Below are 17,754 nucleotides of genomic sequence, written 5' to 3'. Positions count from 1 at the left end.
ATTTCTTTAACAGGAAAGCATCCGTCCAGCTCCATTAGCTGCCGGTGGTAAACAGCAACACACACACACACACACACACACACACACACACACACACACACACACACACACACACACACACACACACACACACACACACACACACACAGGGCCGAGGGAGAGGCAGGTGAGAGAGAGAGAGAGAAGGGGTTGAGATGTAAACAGAGGGGGGGAGAGATGGGGAAAGATGGGTGAGAAAGAGGAGGGGAAGAAGGGAAAGAAGGGAAGGAAGAAGGGGATGAAGGAAAATAAGGGGGAAGAAGGGGAAGAAATGGAAGGAGGGGACAGAAGAAGAAGGGAAAGACTGGGAAGGAAGGGGGAGAAATGGAAGAAGGGAAATAAGGGGGGAGAAGGGGAAGAAGGTAGGAGAAGAAGGGGGAGAAAAGGGAAGAAGGAAGGGGGAAGAAGGGAAAGATTGGGAAGAAAGGGAAGGAAGAAGAAGGGAAAGAAAGGGAAGGAGGGGAAAGAAGTGGAAGAAAGTGAAGGAAGGGACAGAAGAAGAAGGGGAAATTGGGAACGAAGGGGCAGAAGTGGGAGAAGGGGGAAAGAAAGGGAAGAAGGGGAAGAAGGGAAAGAAGGGAAGGAAGGAAGGGGAAGAAGGAAAATAAGGGGGAAGAATGGAAAGAAGGTAAAGTAGGAGAAGAAGGCGGAGAAAAGGGAAGAAGGGGAAGAAATGGAAGGAAGGGAATGACGGGAAAGAAGAAGAAGGGGAAGTTTGGGAAGGAAGGGGAAGAAGTGGGAGAAGGGGGAAAGAAGGGAAATAAAGGGGAAGAAGCAAAGTTAGTGAAGTGCATTAATGGGATTCCCACAGAAGGCGAGAGGAGGAGCTCAGTGTTTCCTCGAGGTGACGACAACGAACCGAGCTCCAATCTGGGCTCACATGCGGAACTCTGTGTGTGTGTGTGTGTGTGTGTGTGTGTGTGTGTGTGTGTGTGTGTGTCTCTCCATGAAAACTCACAAGACACCCTGAGAAGAATAGTCCTGGATTCATTTTATTATTATTATAAAGTAATAAACAATGTAAGATAAATCCTGGTCTGGTTGACATGAGACTGAACCAGAGGTCTGTGTGTGTTCTTGTGTGTTCTTGTGTTTTCTTGTGTTTTCTTGTGTTTTCTTGTGTGTTCTTGTGTGTTCTTGTGTGTTCTTGTGTTTTCTTGTGTTTTCTTGTGTGTTCTTGTGTGTTCTTGTGTGTTCTTGTGTTTTCTTGTGTGTTCTTGTGTGTTCTTGTGTTTTCTTGTGTGTTCTTGTGTTTTCTTGTGTGTTCTTGTGTGTTCTTGTGTTTTCTTGTGTGTTCTTGTGTGTTCTTGTGTGTTCTTGTGTTTTCTTGTGTGTTCTTGTGTGTTCTTGTGTGTTCTTGTGTTTTCTTGTGTGTTCTTGTGTTTTCTTGTGTGTTCTTGTGTTCTTGTGTGTTCTTGTGTTTTCTTGTGTGTTCTTGTGTGTTCTTGTGTGTTCTTGTGTGTTCTTGTGTTTTCTTGTGTTTTCTTGTGTGTTCTTGTGTGTTCTTGTGTTATTGTGTGTTCTTGTGTGTTCTTGTGTGTTCATGTGTGTCTGTGTGTGTTCTTGTGTGTTCTTGTGTGTTCTTGTGTTTTCTTGTGTTTCTTGTGTGTTCTTGTGTGTTCTTGTGTTTTCTTGTGTTCTGTGTGTTTCTTGTGTGTTCTTGTGTGTTCTTGTGTGTTTCTTGTGTTTCTTGTGTTTTCTTGTGTGTTCTTGTGTTCTTGTGTTCTTGTGTGTTCTTGTGTTTTCTTGTGTTCTTGTTTCTTGTGTGTTCTTGTGTGTTATATTTCTTGTGTGTTCTTGTGTGTTCTGTGTCTCCTGTTTTCTTGTGTGTTCTTGTGTGTGTTGTGTGTTCTTGTGTGTGTGTTCTTGTGTGTTCTTGTGTGTGTGTGTGTTCTTGTGTGTGTGTGTTCTTGTGTGTTCTTGTGTGTGTGTGTGTCTGTGTGTGTTCTTGTGTGTTCATGTGTGTGTTCTTGTGTTATTGTGTGTGTCTTCTTGTGTGTTCTTGTGTGTTCATGTGTCTTCTTGTGTGTTCTTGTGTTATTGTGTGTGTGTTCTTGTGTGTTCTTGTGTGTGTGTGTGTGTCTGTGTGTGTTCTTGTCTGTTCTTGTGTGTTCGTGTGTGTGTGTGTTCTTGTGTGTGTCTGTGTGTGTTCTTGTGTGTTCTTGTGTGTTCTTGTGTGTTCTTGTGTGTTCTTGTGTGTGTGTGTGTGTGTTCTTGTGTGTTCTTGTGTGTGTGTGTGTTCTTGTGTGTTCTTGTGTGTTATTTTGTGTTCTTGTGTTATTGTGTGTGTCTTGTGTTCTGTGTTCTTGTGTTTCTTGTGTGTTCTTGTGTGTTCTTGTGTTTTCTTGTGTGTTCTTGTGTGTTCTTGTGTTTCTTGTGTGTTCTTGTGTTTCTTGTGTGTTCTTGTGTGTTCTTGTGGGTTCTTGTTGGTTCTTGTGTGTTCTTGTGTTTCCTTGTGTGTTCTTGTGTTTCTTGTGTGTTCTTGTGTTTTCTTGTGTTTTCTTGTGTGTTCTTGTGTTTTCTTGTGTGTTCTTGTGTTTTCTTGTGTGTTCTTGTGTGTTCTTGTGTGTTCTTGTGTGTTCTTGTGTGTTCTTGTGTGTTCTTGTGTTTTCTTGTGTGTTCTTGTGTGTTCTTGTGTTTTCTTGTGTTTTCTTGTGTGTTCTTGTGTTTTCTTGTGTGTTCTTGTGTGTTCTTGTGTGTTCTTGTGTGTTCTTGTGTGTTCTTGTGTGTTCTTGTGTTTTCTTGTGTGTTCTTGTGTTTTCTTGTGTGTTCTTGTGTTTTCTTGTGTTTTCTTGTGTGTTCTTGTGTGTTCTTGTGTTTTCTTGTGTGTTCTTGTGTTTTCTTGTGTGTTCTTGTGTTTTCTTGTGTATTGTCTGACGTGCCTCTTGGGATTCAAATGAATGAATGAATGAGTAAAGAAGGTAAAGAAGGTCACAGCAGGACTCAGACCAACCACATGTACATTATTCTGAGCAGCTCTTGACGTAAACTACGAAGTCAGGAAAGCCGAAATTAAACCTGGCAACCTCGTGCACGACAGCGCTCGTTGGCATCTCGAACATCTACTGGGGTTAAACGTGTATTCGGTGGGAGAGAGAGAGAGAGAGAGGGGGTCTTCCTCTAGACCAGTAGGATTGCCGTAGACCCTCGAAGGGGAACAAACCGACCTCGTCCATGGGAGCCGGAGCGTGGAGGAACAGTGGGGCTACTATGCCGCCTGTAAATTGAGCCTTTCTTCCTGCGGCAGAGGGTGACATGGTGGAATGCGGCACATTAATGTGGACATGGGTGGGCTTCTCATTCCTGTCATAGCATCGCTCGCTCTTCCCTTTGACCCGGCGTGACGTTCTCCTCTCTTCTTTTCTTTTTTTTCACTGTGTGTGCGTGCCACGGTTTCTCTCTCGTGAGGGCGGCGATCGTCAGTCGGCCGTCGCCCTCGAGGTTCAGCCGCTGTTACAATTCGTCCGTTTCAGATTCAGTTCAATGAAGGTTGAAGTTTTGATTGGCTGACCGGATCGGTCTATATTGGCTTCACGCCGGTATATAATTATATATATATATATATATATAATTTAACCATCAAAATAAATGCCAATACCAATACAATAATATATATATTTTTATATATATATATATATATATAATTTAGCCACCAAAATAAATGTCAATACCAATATAATATATATATATATATAATTTAGCCACCGAAATAATGCAATATCATAATATATATTTATATATATATATATAATTATATATATCTATATATAGAGATATATATAATTTAGCCACCGAAATAAATGCCAATACCAATACAATAACAAATATGTATATATATATATATATATATATATATATATATATATATATAATTTAGCCACCGAAATAAATGCAATATAATAATATATATTTATAAATATATTGTCTATCTCGTTTCCAGCGACGGCCGACGTGGAGGTGAACATGATGGACCGGGTGGAGGCGTTCAGGGGAGAAGCGGTTTCCATCAGCTGCATGTTCACGTCGTCCGAAGGCGTCGGTGGCATAATGATCCAGTGGTTCTATGTGAGTTTCATCGACACACACACACACACACACACACACACAAAGTGTGTTTTCATGTGCGTGTTTACTCCAGGGTAGGAATTTACATATTTTTTAGGGGGCTGACTGAAATCCAGGGGCACTTTTTGAAAAAATTATAATTATACTTATTTAGGCTATGAGCAATTCTCCTAAAGATGGCAAAAATAAGACTATTAGGCAGTAGTCTACAGATTCAAACTGTTTTTAAAAATCTTTTTTAACAGAAAACAAAAAGAAAACATAAATCAGACAATTATATTACATTTTATTCTTAATTCTCTGTGCTTATTTATTGTAATTAAATTCTTTTAACAACCATTTTTTTCATAATTCAAAATTATATTAAGATATTCTTTTTGTGTACCGACCTAGTACAGACAATACAGATAGGACACACACAACAAAGACAAAAAACAAACGTTATTAAATTACCAGAATTATTGGAGGACATTATGGGGGCATTTCTGTGCCTCTCCTCGTGATATCAGGGGCACAATTATATTTCTTATATATATATATATCCTGGTGTATTTCTGATGCCGGTTTACTCTCACCTTTTCTTTTAGGTGACGTTGTCGGGCGAGAAGCAGAAGATCTACTACCAGGACGCCACCATGAAGGTGGTGGACAAAGGCACGCAGTTCACCGACCGGATCAGCGTGAGCGGCACCGGCGGCACCGGAGAGGTCGTGTTGACCATCAGCGACGTGGAGCTGAGAGACGAGGTGGAGTTCATCTGTCTCATCAAAGGGCTCACGGAGGGGACCGGGGAGGGACGCACCAAGCTCAGAGTGTTCGGTAAGATTCAAGCTGAGATCATAATAATAACTTTATTTATATAGCACCTTTGAAAACAAATGGAATCTTAAAATACAAAATAAAAGAACAACAGACAAACTAGATTAGGGGAACCACAGAATTGCATAAAAGGACGACATCACTTAAAAGCGGTTCTTTAAAAAAATTGTTTTAAGAAGTTATTTTAAAGAAGTCAATGATTATATGTTTCTTTTTAGAGTTTGATTAACAAGGGAAAACGTACAAAGTCCACAACACACACAGAACAGGTGGCTTCTGGGAGAATGGGCGTCATATAATAAGTCAGAGCGTTCGCTTTAGCTACTTTAGCTTAGCTTTCCGACGCCTCCGGTCCATTTATAGTCATTCACAACTTTTATTTTGAAAAGAAAATTGTCCGCCCTTTGCACTTTATTGTATAAGTTCATTTTTTTCCCCTAGAATCCCAGTTAAATAATATTATAGTTAAATAATGCCATTTCAGACATTGAAACTTCCTTTTTAGCTCTTCAAACTATTTTTACTCCCACTGTTTCCACACAGACAGACAGTTTCCCTTTAAAAATGTATTTTTTTCTAAATCTTAATTTAATGCCTAATTTAAAAAAAAAAAGTGTTTGGTCAGATTCAAGCTGAGATGTTTTTTTTTAGGAACAAGGGAAAACATACAAAGTCCACAACACCAGAGAACAGGTGGCTTCTGGGGGAATGGGTGTCATAAAATAAGTCAGATAGCTCGCTTTAGCTACTTTAGCTTAGCTTTTTCCATTTATATTCATTCACAACTTTTATTTTGAAGACATTTTTTTTCCCGCCCTTTGCACTTTATTGTATAAGTACAGTTTATTTCTTCTAGAATTCCAGTAAAATCATATTATAGTTAAATAACGCCATTTCAGATGTTGAAACTTCAGTTTTAGCTCAATCTTAAGAACCCACTTAAAACTAGTTTTACTCCCACTGTTTCCACACAGACAGACATTTTCTCTTAAAAAATTTAGCTTTTTCGAGATCTTAATTCAGTGCTTAATTTCTCTGCAGTGTCACCGGAACTTCCCAACATTGAGGGAGTCCAAACGGGGATCTCAGTCAACCAAGACGGCCCATCCAAGGTAAACAATTGCTTTGACTCATAAAAAGGCAGAAAAGTAGAACAATAAATGTACTGGCTATCGGGCTACAATTCATTTATTTGAATTTTGATTTTTCTCTCCTGCAGATTGGGACCTGCGAGGTCAAAAATGGCTACCCCAGGCCGAACATCACCTGGTACAGAAACAACACCCCGCTGCGCGGCAATCACGATGGTGAGACGGATCGACATCGACACCTCCGCTACGTTCCTCGAGGCCTTTTTCCCTCTTTCAATCCCTCAATCCCTCAATTTTTCTTCTTCTCTCCAGTGGTGAAGGTGTTGCCCAGCATCACCACCGAATCCAGCGGTCTGTTCTCCGTCAAGAGCGAGCTGCGCATGAAGGTGGTGAAGGAGGACAAAGACGATCTGTTCTACTGCGAGGTCAAGTACTTTGTTCCCGGAGCCGAAATAATGACCGAGACCAACACTATTAACATCACTGTGTACTGTGAGTACCCCACATTGTATAATATACTCTCTCTATATATATATATATTAGGGCTGTCAGCGTTAACGCGTTAATCTATGCGATTAATTTGGCCGCGATTAACGCACTAAAATATTTTAACGCAACTTTGTTTACTTCCGGTGTCGTTGAAGTTGTTGCACTCCTGTGAGTGTCAAGCCGCGGCAGTCCGCCTCCTTCCTCCCGTCTGCTGCTCGATATTCACAGAGAAACAGAGGGCCTCACCCTGATAGAATGGTGGGGGAAACACTGGGATGTGTCACATGTAAAAGACTTTAAAAGGTGAATTTACATGTTTTGTAAAATCGAGAAAATGCCCCCAGCCTCCAGAGGGTCACGTGACATATTGTCAGTTTACCAAGGCCACTTGTTCTGCTGTTGTTCAATGTTAAAGATGACAGGACCAATGGGGTCTCTAATACACCTTTTCTTACTAATCTGGATGTTTCACTGAAGAAACAATTTATCATCCACGATATTAAATACCTCGCTGGCACTTTATATGTAGGAGCCTCTTTGAAAACACAGCTCTGTGTGAAGTAAACAAGTGTTTAAAATACACGCTGTCTGAAGGGATTACTCGTTCATTTAGAAGATTTAGTCTTTAGAAGAAAAAAAAACTTTTAATCGCGATTAATGAATTTCAAAATGTGCGATTAATTAGTTAATTTTTTTAATCGATTGACAGCCCTAATATAAATATATATATACATTTATATATATATAAATGTATATTTATATATATATATATTTATATATACATTTATATATATACATTTATATATATATATATTTATATATATACATTTATATATATACATGTATATATATATATATACATTTATATATATATATATTTGTTTATGTATATGTATATATTTTTTATTTATTTATAGAAATATATACATATTTATGCATATTTATTTATTCATTTATATATATATATCATTTTTTAAATATATATTTTAATTTTTTACATATATTTTAAATCTCTATATATATATTCATATATATATATATATATATATATATATATATATATATATATATACAGGAGCGTCGTTTGGCCTATATTAGGGGAAATAACTATTGACATCTCTCTATTCTTAGCATTAATAGATATTATTAGAATATTCTTTTCCATTGAATGGTATATTTGAACTGAACTAGTTCATCTTTATCTCAGGGATTATGTCGAAATGAGCATAAAATATCACTATGACCCTGAAATGATGTCTCTAACAATGGATATCCGAGGCCCCCCCCCAAAATAATTGCGAAACAAAAACAGTCATTGCCCCCCTTCTTTGAATCCTACAAACGCCCCTGTATATACATACCTTAAAAATCCAATGTCGGACCACAACCGTGACACCTGAAGTTGCCGCTCTCGGTTTCAGACCCCTCCACGGCGGTGAGTGTATGGGTGGAGTCGCCGAAGGGAAACATCAAGGAAGGCGACTCAATCGAGCTGCAATGTCGCGGCAACGGGAATATGCCTTCTTCAATCTTATCCATCACGCACAAAAGCGTAAGTAAATATAACCCTTTGTGCACACCAGGGGCGTCGTTACTACTTCCTGGTCGTCCGTGCGCTCATCACTTTGGCCTCTTGCAGGTTAACTTGCCTCTATCCAACAACGTGCTGCTGCTGGACAACGTGACCCGTCTCCACGGCGGAGTTTACGAATGCACCTCGACGGACACGGACACCTTCGAGGAGCTCTCGGGAAACACCAGCGTGTCGGTCCACTGTAAGGAATCTGCACGGATACGACATATATGACCAGCACGAATACGACCGGCCAGCTGTTTCGACGTGTGTGTGTGTGTGTGTGTGTGTGTAGATCTGGATCCTGCCGTCGTGATGCCCGAAGACGCCGTGGTGGCCCAAGGAGAGGAGATCACGGCCACCTGCAACGCCCTCTCTTCTCTGAAGACACGCACATCCTGGATGAAGGTCACTGACGCAGCACAGCACTAAGACACTAAGACAGCGGCAACATTTAGTCTCTTTTATCTTTTATTTTATATTTAGAAGACCATTCAACGGGATTTAGTTTGGGATCAGTCTGCGCTATATATATTTTTTTCCGTGTCAGATTAGGTTACTGGTTCTCAATAAAGCTCATTCTGCATTTCCTCCTGCAGTACCACTGCACCCCACTAGAGGGATGCGCCCCACAGTGTGAGAACCGCTGGGTTAGGGGATCGTAGGCTCATTTTTCAGGAGGCGGAGACTCAAGCGGTATTGTGGAACGTCATCACGCGGAAGTCTGTAAGGAATAGTTTTGGACTTTATTCGACTTTTGGGGGTGTTTTTGGACACCAAAAAATATAATCTTATTTCCTCATTTTAATCCTGATCGGTTGTAGAGAACGTTCGTGAAATAATCAGTTTTCCAGCTAAAATAGTTCCAGAAATGGTTTTTCGATCTACTAAAAAAACAGTAGACTTGTAACCTCTGCATCATATCTATGTGTGTGTGTGTGTGTGTTAAGTGTGATTTTTGTGTCCCGTTGTGTGTGTAGAATGGAAAAGAAGTTTCAAAGGCCCACACTCTGGTCCTGAAGGACGCTACGTTCGACTCGGCCGGGATGTACGTGTGCGTGGTCAATGTGCTGGACATCGAAGGGATGGAAACCAGCGGGACACTGAATGTCAAAGTCGAGGGTAAATATGTCAATATCATCACAGATATTTCATATTTAAACTGCTTTTTAGTGTTTGATTAATGTCATTCTTCAAGAAATGCATTGAACCATGAGGTGAAAAGTCACACGACCGTTCAAAAGTTTGGGGTCACCCAGACAAATTTGAGTTTTCCATGAAAATGTACACTTTTATTTATCAAATTAATTGTAAAAATAATAGAAAATACAGTCAAGACATTGACAAGGTTAGAAATAATGATTGTTATTGTAAATATTAATGTTGTTCTTCTTGTGGCTCAAAGGAAGAACAGTTTTATAGCTTCTCTCACCAGCGTAACTGTTTTCAGCTGCGCTCACATAAAAAGGGTTTTCTACCCCTCCGTTAGTCTTCTAAGGCGATAACACAATGTACCACTAGAACACTGGAGATGGGCCTCTACACACCTCTGTAGAGACTTCATTAAACACCAGAGAATAGTCATTTACCACATTAACTCTGGAGAGAGGGTATTTATGATTAATTTAATGCTTTTCTTTGAAAAATAAGGAAATTTTTTAGTGAGCCCAAACTTTTGAACGGTAGTGTATATTTAATATTTAATATTTAAATTGCTTTTTAGTCTATAATCAATGTCATTCTTCAAGAAACGTCACAATATAATGTATAATGTTTTGTATTGAACTGTTTTAATATGTTGTACGGCGACCTTGAGTGCCTTGAAAGGCGCCTTATAAAATAAACGCATTATTATTGTAGTTTCAATTTCAATGGTCAGCGTGGTCGTTTTTTATCGACAGTCTGCCAGTTATAGTAGTTTTGGTCAATAATAATTTTTAAAGTTATAATCGTTCGCTCTTCTCTCTGCAGGCGCGCCGAAGATTACGACGCCACTCGACACCGAGATAGAGGAGAGTTACAAGAGCACGGTCCACCTGAGCTGCAGCGTCAGGGGATTCCCGACTCCCACCGTTACCTGGACCACCTCCGATGGAAAGGTAGTTTCTCCCAAATGTGTTAATCATGACTGATTTACAGAAAACAATCCACACTGTTACAATTACAGGATAAAAAAAGTCTTATTTAGCTAAAAAAACAGACAGCAAAACAGCAAATTGTGTTTTAAATCCTCTTTTATGTAAATGTGTTTTACTTGAGAGGACATTAGGAGCAGCTTGTGTGTGAATTGTTGATGGGGTGAATTTCTGCACCGTGTTCTGGTATTTATAGACATTTTAAGGATATTTATTCAAGGTAATTAGCAATGAATGGATGGTAATAGTGCGTGGTTCTCCATTTCGGTCGAGACTTTAAATATCTAAACGTCTATTAGATGGATCGCTATATATTTATATATACGATATATGAATAGAGCGGAGATATTTCTGTCCTCGTACTTTTAAATCCACTCGCAGAACTCTCTCCTCCAGCGAGACGTCTCCACATCTTACGGGATGGATGGACCTCGGCTGACAGACCGATTTACTGCTGATTTAATTAAAGAGTTTGAATCATTGACATCGGCAACTTCCCGAGGGCCGTAGACTCTGTTATTGGGATTTTAAGCAATTTAAACCTCCAGAAAATTATTAGAATTCAAATTATTTCCCAAGTTTATGTGTCGGGTACTTTATGTGTGTTTGTTGACTTCCTACATAGCCCTGATTTTAATTTAAATCTGACTTTAAATCTGACTTTAATTTAAATCTGACTTTAAATCTGACTTTAATTTAAATCTGACTTTAAATCTGACTTTAATTTAAATCTGACTTTAATTTAAATCTGACTTTAAATCTGACTTTAATTTAAATCTGACTTTAATTTAAATCTGACTTTAAATCTGACTTTAATTTAAATTTGACTTTAATTAAAATTTGACTTTAAATCTGACTTTAAATCTGACTTTAATTTAAATCTGACTTTAAATTAAATCTGATTTTAATTTAAATCTGACTTTAAATCTGACTTTAATTTAAATCTGACTTTAAATTAAATCTGACTTTAATTTAAATCTGATTTAAATCTGACTTTAAATTAAATCTTACTTTATATTGGACTTTAATTTAAATCTGACTTTAATTTAAATCTGACTTTAAATTAAATCTGACTTTAAATCTGACTTTAAATTAAATCTGACTTTAAATCTGATTTTAAACCTGACTTTAATTTAAATCTGACTTTAAACCTGAACCCGGTGGACTTCTTTTCTCTTCCTCCGTATAAACCGTTCTTTCTTCTTTCCGTCTCAGATCCTCAATTCGACATCAGAAACGGAGAACGAGGGCGAAGTCCAGAGCAGCGTCAGCGTCACGGTCACCGGCGACATGGCGGCGTCCTGCAACGCCTCCAACAAGTTCGGCGCCGACTCGGCGACCTTCAACATCAAAGCCAGTGAGTTCCTTCGCCCCCCCCCCCTCCCCCCCTTCGTGTTCGGTCTCCACCTCTTGTCCTCCTCCTCGTCTTCGTCGGTGTCACTTCTCTGTTTGTGTTTACCGTGTCCGAGGTGGGGTGGGGGAGGGGGGGGGGGGGGGCGTCGAGCTCGGCCAAGTGCATCCTGGGGGATTCGGTGTTGTTGGACGCCGTGACGTTGTGTGGCTGTGCGGCTTTTAAATGTGTCCCCCTCCTCCTCCCCCCCCCCCCCCCCCAGTGTGTCTAACAAAGAGTGTCCCTCTCCCTTCTGTGCCTTGTACCTGTTTTCAGCAATACACACCACCACACCAGCCACCACTACTACCAGTACTCCCATTACCTCCAGCACAGGTAAGACCCACAGGCCCTCGGGTTTAGAAAATGTCTGACCTGTAAACCCCGTTAGAAAAGGACCTGAGTGATGATGTCATCGGAGGTGAGCATCATCAACACACACCTCCTCTCTCTCTGGGAGTCAGAAGGGATGAGAGAGAGAAAGGAGGAGCACTTGAACGCACCACGGAGGCGTGACCGGACGGTCCTCAGGGTGTTGCTCAGCCTTCATGACTTTGGTTTCTACAACATCCATCGTAGTGTCTGCTGTGAGCTGTTGCCGTGACGATGCTGTGGGTTCATTTGTTCTATACGTCGTCTTTTAAAAAAAATACAAATTATTAATTTTATTTTGTTTTTTAAGAGACTGACATGATATATATACAGGACTGTCTCAGAAAATTAGAATATTGTGATGAAGTTCTTTATTTTCTGTAATGCAATTAAAAAAACAAAAATGTCATGCATTCTGGATTCATTACAAATCAACTGAAATATTGCAAGCCTTTTATTCTTTTAATATTGCTGATTATGGCTTACAGCTTAAGAAAACTCAAATATCCTATCTCTAAATATTAGAATATCATGAAAAAGTATACTAGTAGGGTATTAAACAAATCACTTGAATTGTCTAATTAACTCAAAACACCTGCAAGGGTTTCCTGAGCCTTGACAAACACTCAGCTGTTATAAATCTTTTTTTTACTTGGTCTGAGGAAATATTAAAATTTTATGAGATAGGATTTTAGAGTTTTCTTAAGCTGTAAGCCATAATCAGCTATATTAAAAGAATAAAAGGCTTGCAATATTTCAGTTGATTTGTAATGAATCCAGAATGCATGACATTTTTGTTTTTTTAATTGCATTACAGAAAATAAAGAACTTTATCACAATATTCTAATTTTCTGAGACAGTCCTGTATATACAGGGTATATACAACACACACACACTCACACGTACACATACACACACACACACGATATACACAGGGTACATACAACACACACACACTCACACGTACACACACACACACAATATACATACACAGGGTACATACAAAACAACACACACACACACTTTTGGACATGGGAAAATGTGATTTAAAAAAAGTAATTTATTTAACACATAATTTAGCGAGATGGGGGGTGAACTCCCACACACACACAATATATATACACAGGGTACATACAAAACACACGGTACACAACCACCCACACACATGCAGACACACACACAACCACACACACATGCACACAACCACACACACACACACACAACTACACACATACACACACACACACACACACATGTGTCAGTGTGACTCTAGCAAGCAGCTGATGCTTAAATGCAGCGAGTCTTCTGACGCCCACTATGTGTGCTGCCTTGTGTGTGTCTCTCTCTCTCTCTCTCGCTCTCTCTCTCTCTCTCTCTCTCTCTGTCTCTCTCTCTCTCTCTCTCTCTCTCAATGACACCTAACGGGCCGATCGGGCTCCATGTTTCGCTTTAAAAAAAAGAAACATTCATTGTGTCCAGGTCTTCTGCTGGAGGTCTAACCCGCTGGTTCTCAACCTTATTTAAATGATGTTTCCCATGTGGAATACACTGTATATTTGACCAGTGCAAAGCATTGTGAGTAATAAAAGAAGAAGGTGTAACACGCAGCTTATATAATATAATATATACAATTCAGTAGATTGAATATTTATGAAATAACTATTTTCAAAGGCTTTTTTTTAGTGGAGGCTCATTTTAAATAGATAGAAAACAAATCTCAGGTTTACAGAGGTCCACGTCCACCTGAGAACCACTGGCCTGAACTGTGTGTGTGTGAGTGTGAGTGTGTGTGTATGTGTACGTGTGTGTGTGTGTGTGTATGTGTACGTGTGAGTGTGTGTACTTGTGTGTGTGTGTATGTGTACGTGTGAGTGTGTGTGTACGTGTGTGTGAGTGTGTGTATGTGTACGTGTGAGTGTGTGTGTGTGTGTGTGTGTGTGAGTGTGTGTGTGTGAGTGTGTGTGTGTGTGCCGCCCTCTGATATTTGTCCTGTGTGGTTTTTCTCAGTCAAATCACAAAGTGAAATCTCAGCAGAGGCAGTCAAGAAAGGTTTGTGTTACGCTGATGAAGACTCTCCTTCACCTCCATCACCTCCTTCACCTCCATCACTTCTCCACAGCACCCCCCTCACCCCCATCTCCACTTCTCCTCCTCCTCCCTCTCTCTCTCTCATCTCCCAGCATTCACCAGACCTCCTCTATGGAACACACCATCCAGCCGCCACCGAGCTGTTCTCCTCCCCGTGCATGTCGTCGTACACGAGCGCCCCTCCTCCTCCTCTTCCTCCTCTTCCTCCTTCGCTCCCGAATGACTTCCTTCCTTCAGGTCCCCTGGACGAACCCGACTGTCCCGCTCTCACGCCGCCGCCTCTTTCCCGATGATCCGTTTCACAGCCACTGACCCCGTTGTCGTTGTCGTTGTCGTTGTTGTTGTGCTTCTTCTCCACCACCAGAGAGCAAAGGCGTCATCATCGCCGTCATCATCGTCTGCATCCTGCTGCTCGCCATCTTGGGCAGCGTGCTCTACTTCCTGTACAAAAAGGGAAAGATCTGTGGGCGGTCCGGCAAGCAAGACCTGTGAGTACCGGCAGAACGTCTGGACCCGGGAATGGTTCTGACGGAGTGACGCCAGAGAAGAACCATTTCTGGTTCCTCAAAGAACCTTTCAAACCAGGGTTCTTTAAGGAACCATTTCTGGTTCTTTAAAGAACCATTTCCTTAAAGAGTTCTTTAAAGAACCTATAATGGTGTCTCAAATCAAAAAATGGTTCTTCAGTAGGGGATGGTTCTTCATAGAACCACAAAGGCTTTTAAAGAACCATTTAAGAACCATTTGTTTCTGTGTACCAGCGGAACCAGCAGATTATAGAGGGTGGAGATATGTTATATATATATATATATATATATATAAATTGTATTTATATATATATAAATATATATTCTTTTAATTTTATTTATTTATATATAAATATATATTCTTTTAATTTTATTTATTTATATATATATATATAATTTTAATTGTATTTATATATATTTATATAAATTGTATTTATGTATATATATATACTTTTTTAATTTATCTATATATACATTTTATTTATTTATATATATACATTTTATTTATTTATATATATATACATATATATATACATATATATGTGTATATATATATACACATATATATATACATATACAATTAAAATACATGAACAAAGCTGCTAAAGGAAAACCTTTTTTTTAAAATGAATTAGTGTAAATATTATTTACATATTAACAAAGGTCAACTCAAAAGGTCATGGACAGTATGTGAGTGTTATGTTTACAGCCTTCAAGTGTCCAATAAGTACATTTAGATCTTAGCTATGAAACACATTCTGTTGCATTATGTGTGTTGTTGATGATTTGTTGTCGCAGCACGAAGGAGAAGTCGGGCAGAGACAACATCGTGGTGGAGATGAAGAGCGACAACACCGAGGAGGCCGTTCTGCTCGGGGTCAACGGGGAGAAGCAACCTCTCGGCAACCAGGTAGACATCAGCTGTTTACACCAACAGAGATCAGCTGTTTACTCCATCAGAGATCAGCTGTTTACTCCATCAGATATCAGCTGTTTACACGTCAGATATCATTTGTTTACAATCTCAGAGATCAGCTGTTTACACCAACAATTCAATTAAATTCAGTTTATTTTATTTTGCACAATCTCACACATTAGGAATTTGCCTCTTGGCTTTACACGTTGTTAACATACGACATCCCTGACCTTTGACCTCACATCCGTGACCTTTGACCTCACATCAGATCAGGAAAAACTCCCCCCAAAAAATAGGAAGAAACCCTTTTAACGGGGAAGAGAGTGAAGAACCCTTCGGCTGTTTCAGGAGAACACCGATAAAGACGGCGCTCTAATTCCACCGTTGCTGTTTCCCATCTGCAGTGAAGGCAGCTGCGTACCTGGACGTCCAGACGTGAGAAGACGCTCCTGTTCCCTCCTCTCAGGCTCAGACCGGCCGATGCCTTCAGGCTCCACCACAGCCACGTTTATCCCAGAGTTATAATGTGTCAGTCAATATCAACGGTCTCGAGTTATTCTGTGGCTGCAGCTTTCGCTTAACTGTCCGTCGCGTCCAGCGAATCCTCCCGTTGGAGCGAGCTTTGGGTCATTTTTAAGCCCTCCGTGCCGTAACTCTGAGAATAAATCTGAAAGTCGGACCGTCTGGTTCTGACCGAAAGGCCCAAAGGCCTCGTAAACTGCTGATTGTCTGTAGAACAATAATTTGAGCACGGACTGTTTTTTTTATTATACCCGACTACACATCACCTCAGGCAAAAAGTAATCACCGAAGAGCGATCCTGAAACAAGCTCTTCATCAAGTGTACATATTATATTCTATGTATATATTTCTTTATTTAAAAATAACACAATAGAAAAAATTAAAAAATTAAAAAATTAAAAAAAAGACCAGATAGTGTTTTTATTTAGTTCGGATGCAACAAGTAGATGTTTTTATTTGTTTTTATTTGTAATATTTGTTGGTCTGTTTATGCTTAAATCTGTACACTGAACAGTTACAGCAACGCCTTTAAGCCCCGAAAACAAACTATTTAGGTCATTTAAATCACAACTTTTCACATTTGTGTCTTCTCTAAAAATAAAAGATAACGCTCTCGTCTTCACACTTACATTTGTTTATATTGCGAAATATTTATTTTTTGCAAGACGGGTCGAATAATATTTTCAGCATTTGAGACAGAAGGTGGTTATTTGTAGCGTTCTTTAATTTGTAGTTTTTGATGTGTTGTGTGTTTCGAGTGGACGTTAAAAAAGTTACAGACGCCTTTTAGTAATTAGAAATAAAATAAAAACCTGAAAGATTTTTAAAAATTCTCTTGGTTATATTTCTATTTAATGTTCAGTGCACTGATTTATTTGTGGTTATTCTTTATTATGCATTTCTGTTTTCACTAATGTGAAACAGGTGTTTTTTTGGTTGAATGTGACTGTATGTGAATAAAAAATTTAAAATAAAGTATTTTTGTCGCCGCGTTAGTTCGAATGAGGGAAGAACAGATTTGGGGTAAAATATGGTTCATGGCATGAAGTTACTCCCCTCAAAAGGAAAAAAAGACATGATTCTGTAGAATGAATTTTATTTTTTCATGTTTTGACTGAATCTTGAAGTAAATCTGTTGGTTCCCAGAGACGTGTGATAATCCCCCTCAGACATGATGACCGACGACAATGACGACCGAGGAGAGAGAATGACTGACAAGGATGCAGATTATGTTTGTACAACAATGAATTATGCAACGCGCTCGCTGCTCAGCGATGTGCAGGTATCGTCCGTAATCACCCTTCCTGCCACTGTCGGTCGAGTTTGGATGTTTGCAATCTGTAAAAAAAAAAATGCCTTTGGGAAGTTGTGAAATGTACCTTTAATGTCGTTTATGACGTTCAAACCGATTCGCCAACAAATTGGTTTCATTTGTAGTTTTATTTTGAAAATTATACCAAATAAAGATTTGACTGTTAAATGAAAAGAAGAGCTTGAAATAATTGAATGTTGGACGATGAGCTGTTAAACATCTTTAAGTTAAAGTGAAGGCTGTTGATTCACAAAAGAGTTTTTCATATCAGATTTTGGGAAAAGAAAAAGTATGTTTATAATGAAAGATGTCTTTAAAATGTCTGAGTGTGTAAAGTACTAATCATTCAGCTTAATGGGGGGAAAGGAAAATGTGTTTTAAGGCAGAATAATTATGTACAAAAAGTCCCAAGTCAT

General features: G+C 39.3%; 1 protein-coding gene across 3 annotated transcripts in view; it reads left to right on the top strand.

Annotated features, from left to right (window-relative positions):
- The window catches only part of mcamb (melanoma cell adhesion molecule b), a 38,600-nt gene extending 21,085 nt beyond the window's left edge, over positions 1-17,515 (top strand). The window contains exons 2-17 of one of the 3 annotated variants that reach the window (XR_008834900.1): positions 3,980-4,104; positions 4,692-4,923; positions 5,965-6,035; positions 6,143-6,230; positions 6,327-6,506; positions 7,925-8,055; positions 8,143-8,278; positions 8,372-8,484; positions 9,057-9,198; positions 10,048-10,175; positions 11,427-11,568; positions 11,825-11,937; positions 13,981-14,022; positions 14,426-14,549; positions 15,387-15,498; positions 15,909-17,515. Coding sequence is in view for 2 of the 3 variants with exons in the window: in XM_056441571.1 (XP_056297546.1) it covers positions 3,980-4,104; positions 4,692-4,923; positions 5,965-6,035; positions 6,143-6,230; positions 6,327-6,506; positions 7,925-8,055; positions 8,143-8,278; positions 8,372-8,484; positions 9,057-9,198; positions 10,048-10,175; positions 11,427-11,568; positions 11,878-11,937; positions 13,981-14,022; positions 14,426-14,549; positions 15,387-15,498; positions 15,909-15,911 (1,829 nt within the window). In the remaining variant the exon portion in view is untranslated. The remainder of the gene's footprint in view (positions 1-3,979; positions 4,105-4,691; positions 4,924-5,964; positions 6,036-6,142; positions 6,231-6,326; positions 6,507-7,924; positions 8,056-8,142; positions 8,279-8,371; positions 8,485-9,056; positions 9,199-10,047; positions 10,176-11,426; positions 11,569-11,824; positions 11,938-13,980; positions 14,023-14,425; positions 14,550-15,386; positions 15,499-15,908) is intronic. The other 2 variants (XM_056441571.1, XM_056441572.1) reach the window with 2 other exon arrangements.
- Positions 17,516-17,754: the final 239 nt, after the last annotated feature.

Source organism: Pseudoliparis swirei, chromosome 20, assembly GCF_029220125.1.
Source record: "Pseudoliparis swirei isolate HS2019 ecotype Mariana Trench chromosome 20, NWPU_hadal_v1, whole genome shotgun sequence".
In the NCBI taxonomy this organism is placed as follows: domain Eukaryota; kingdom Metazoa; phylum Chordata; class Actinopteri; order Perciformes; family Liparidae; genus Pseudoliparis; species Pseudoliparis swirei.
This window is presented reverse-complemented; position numbering and strand designations above follow the sequence as displayed.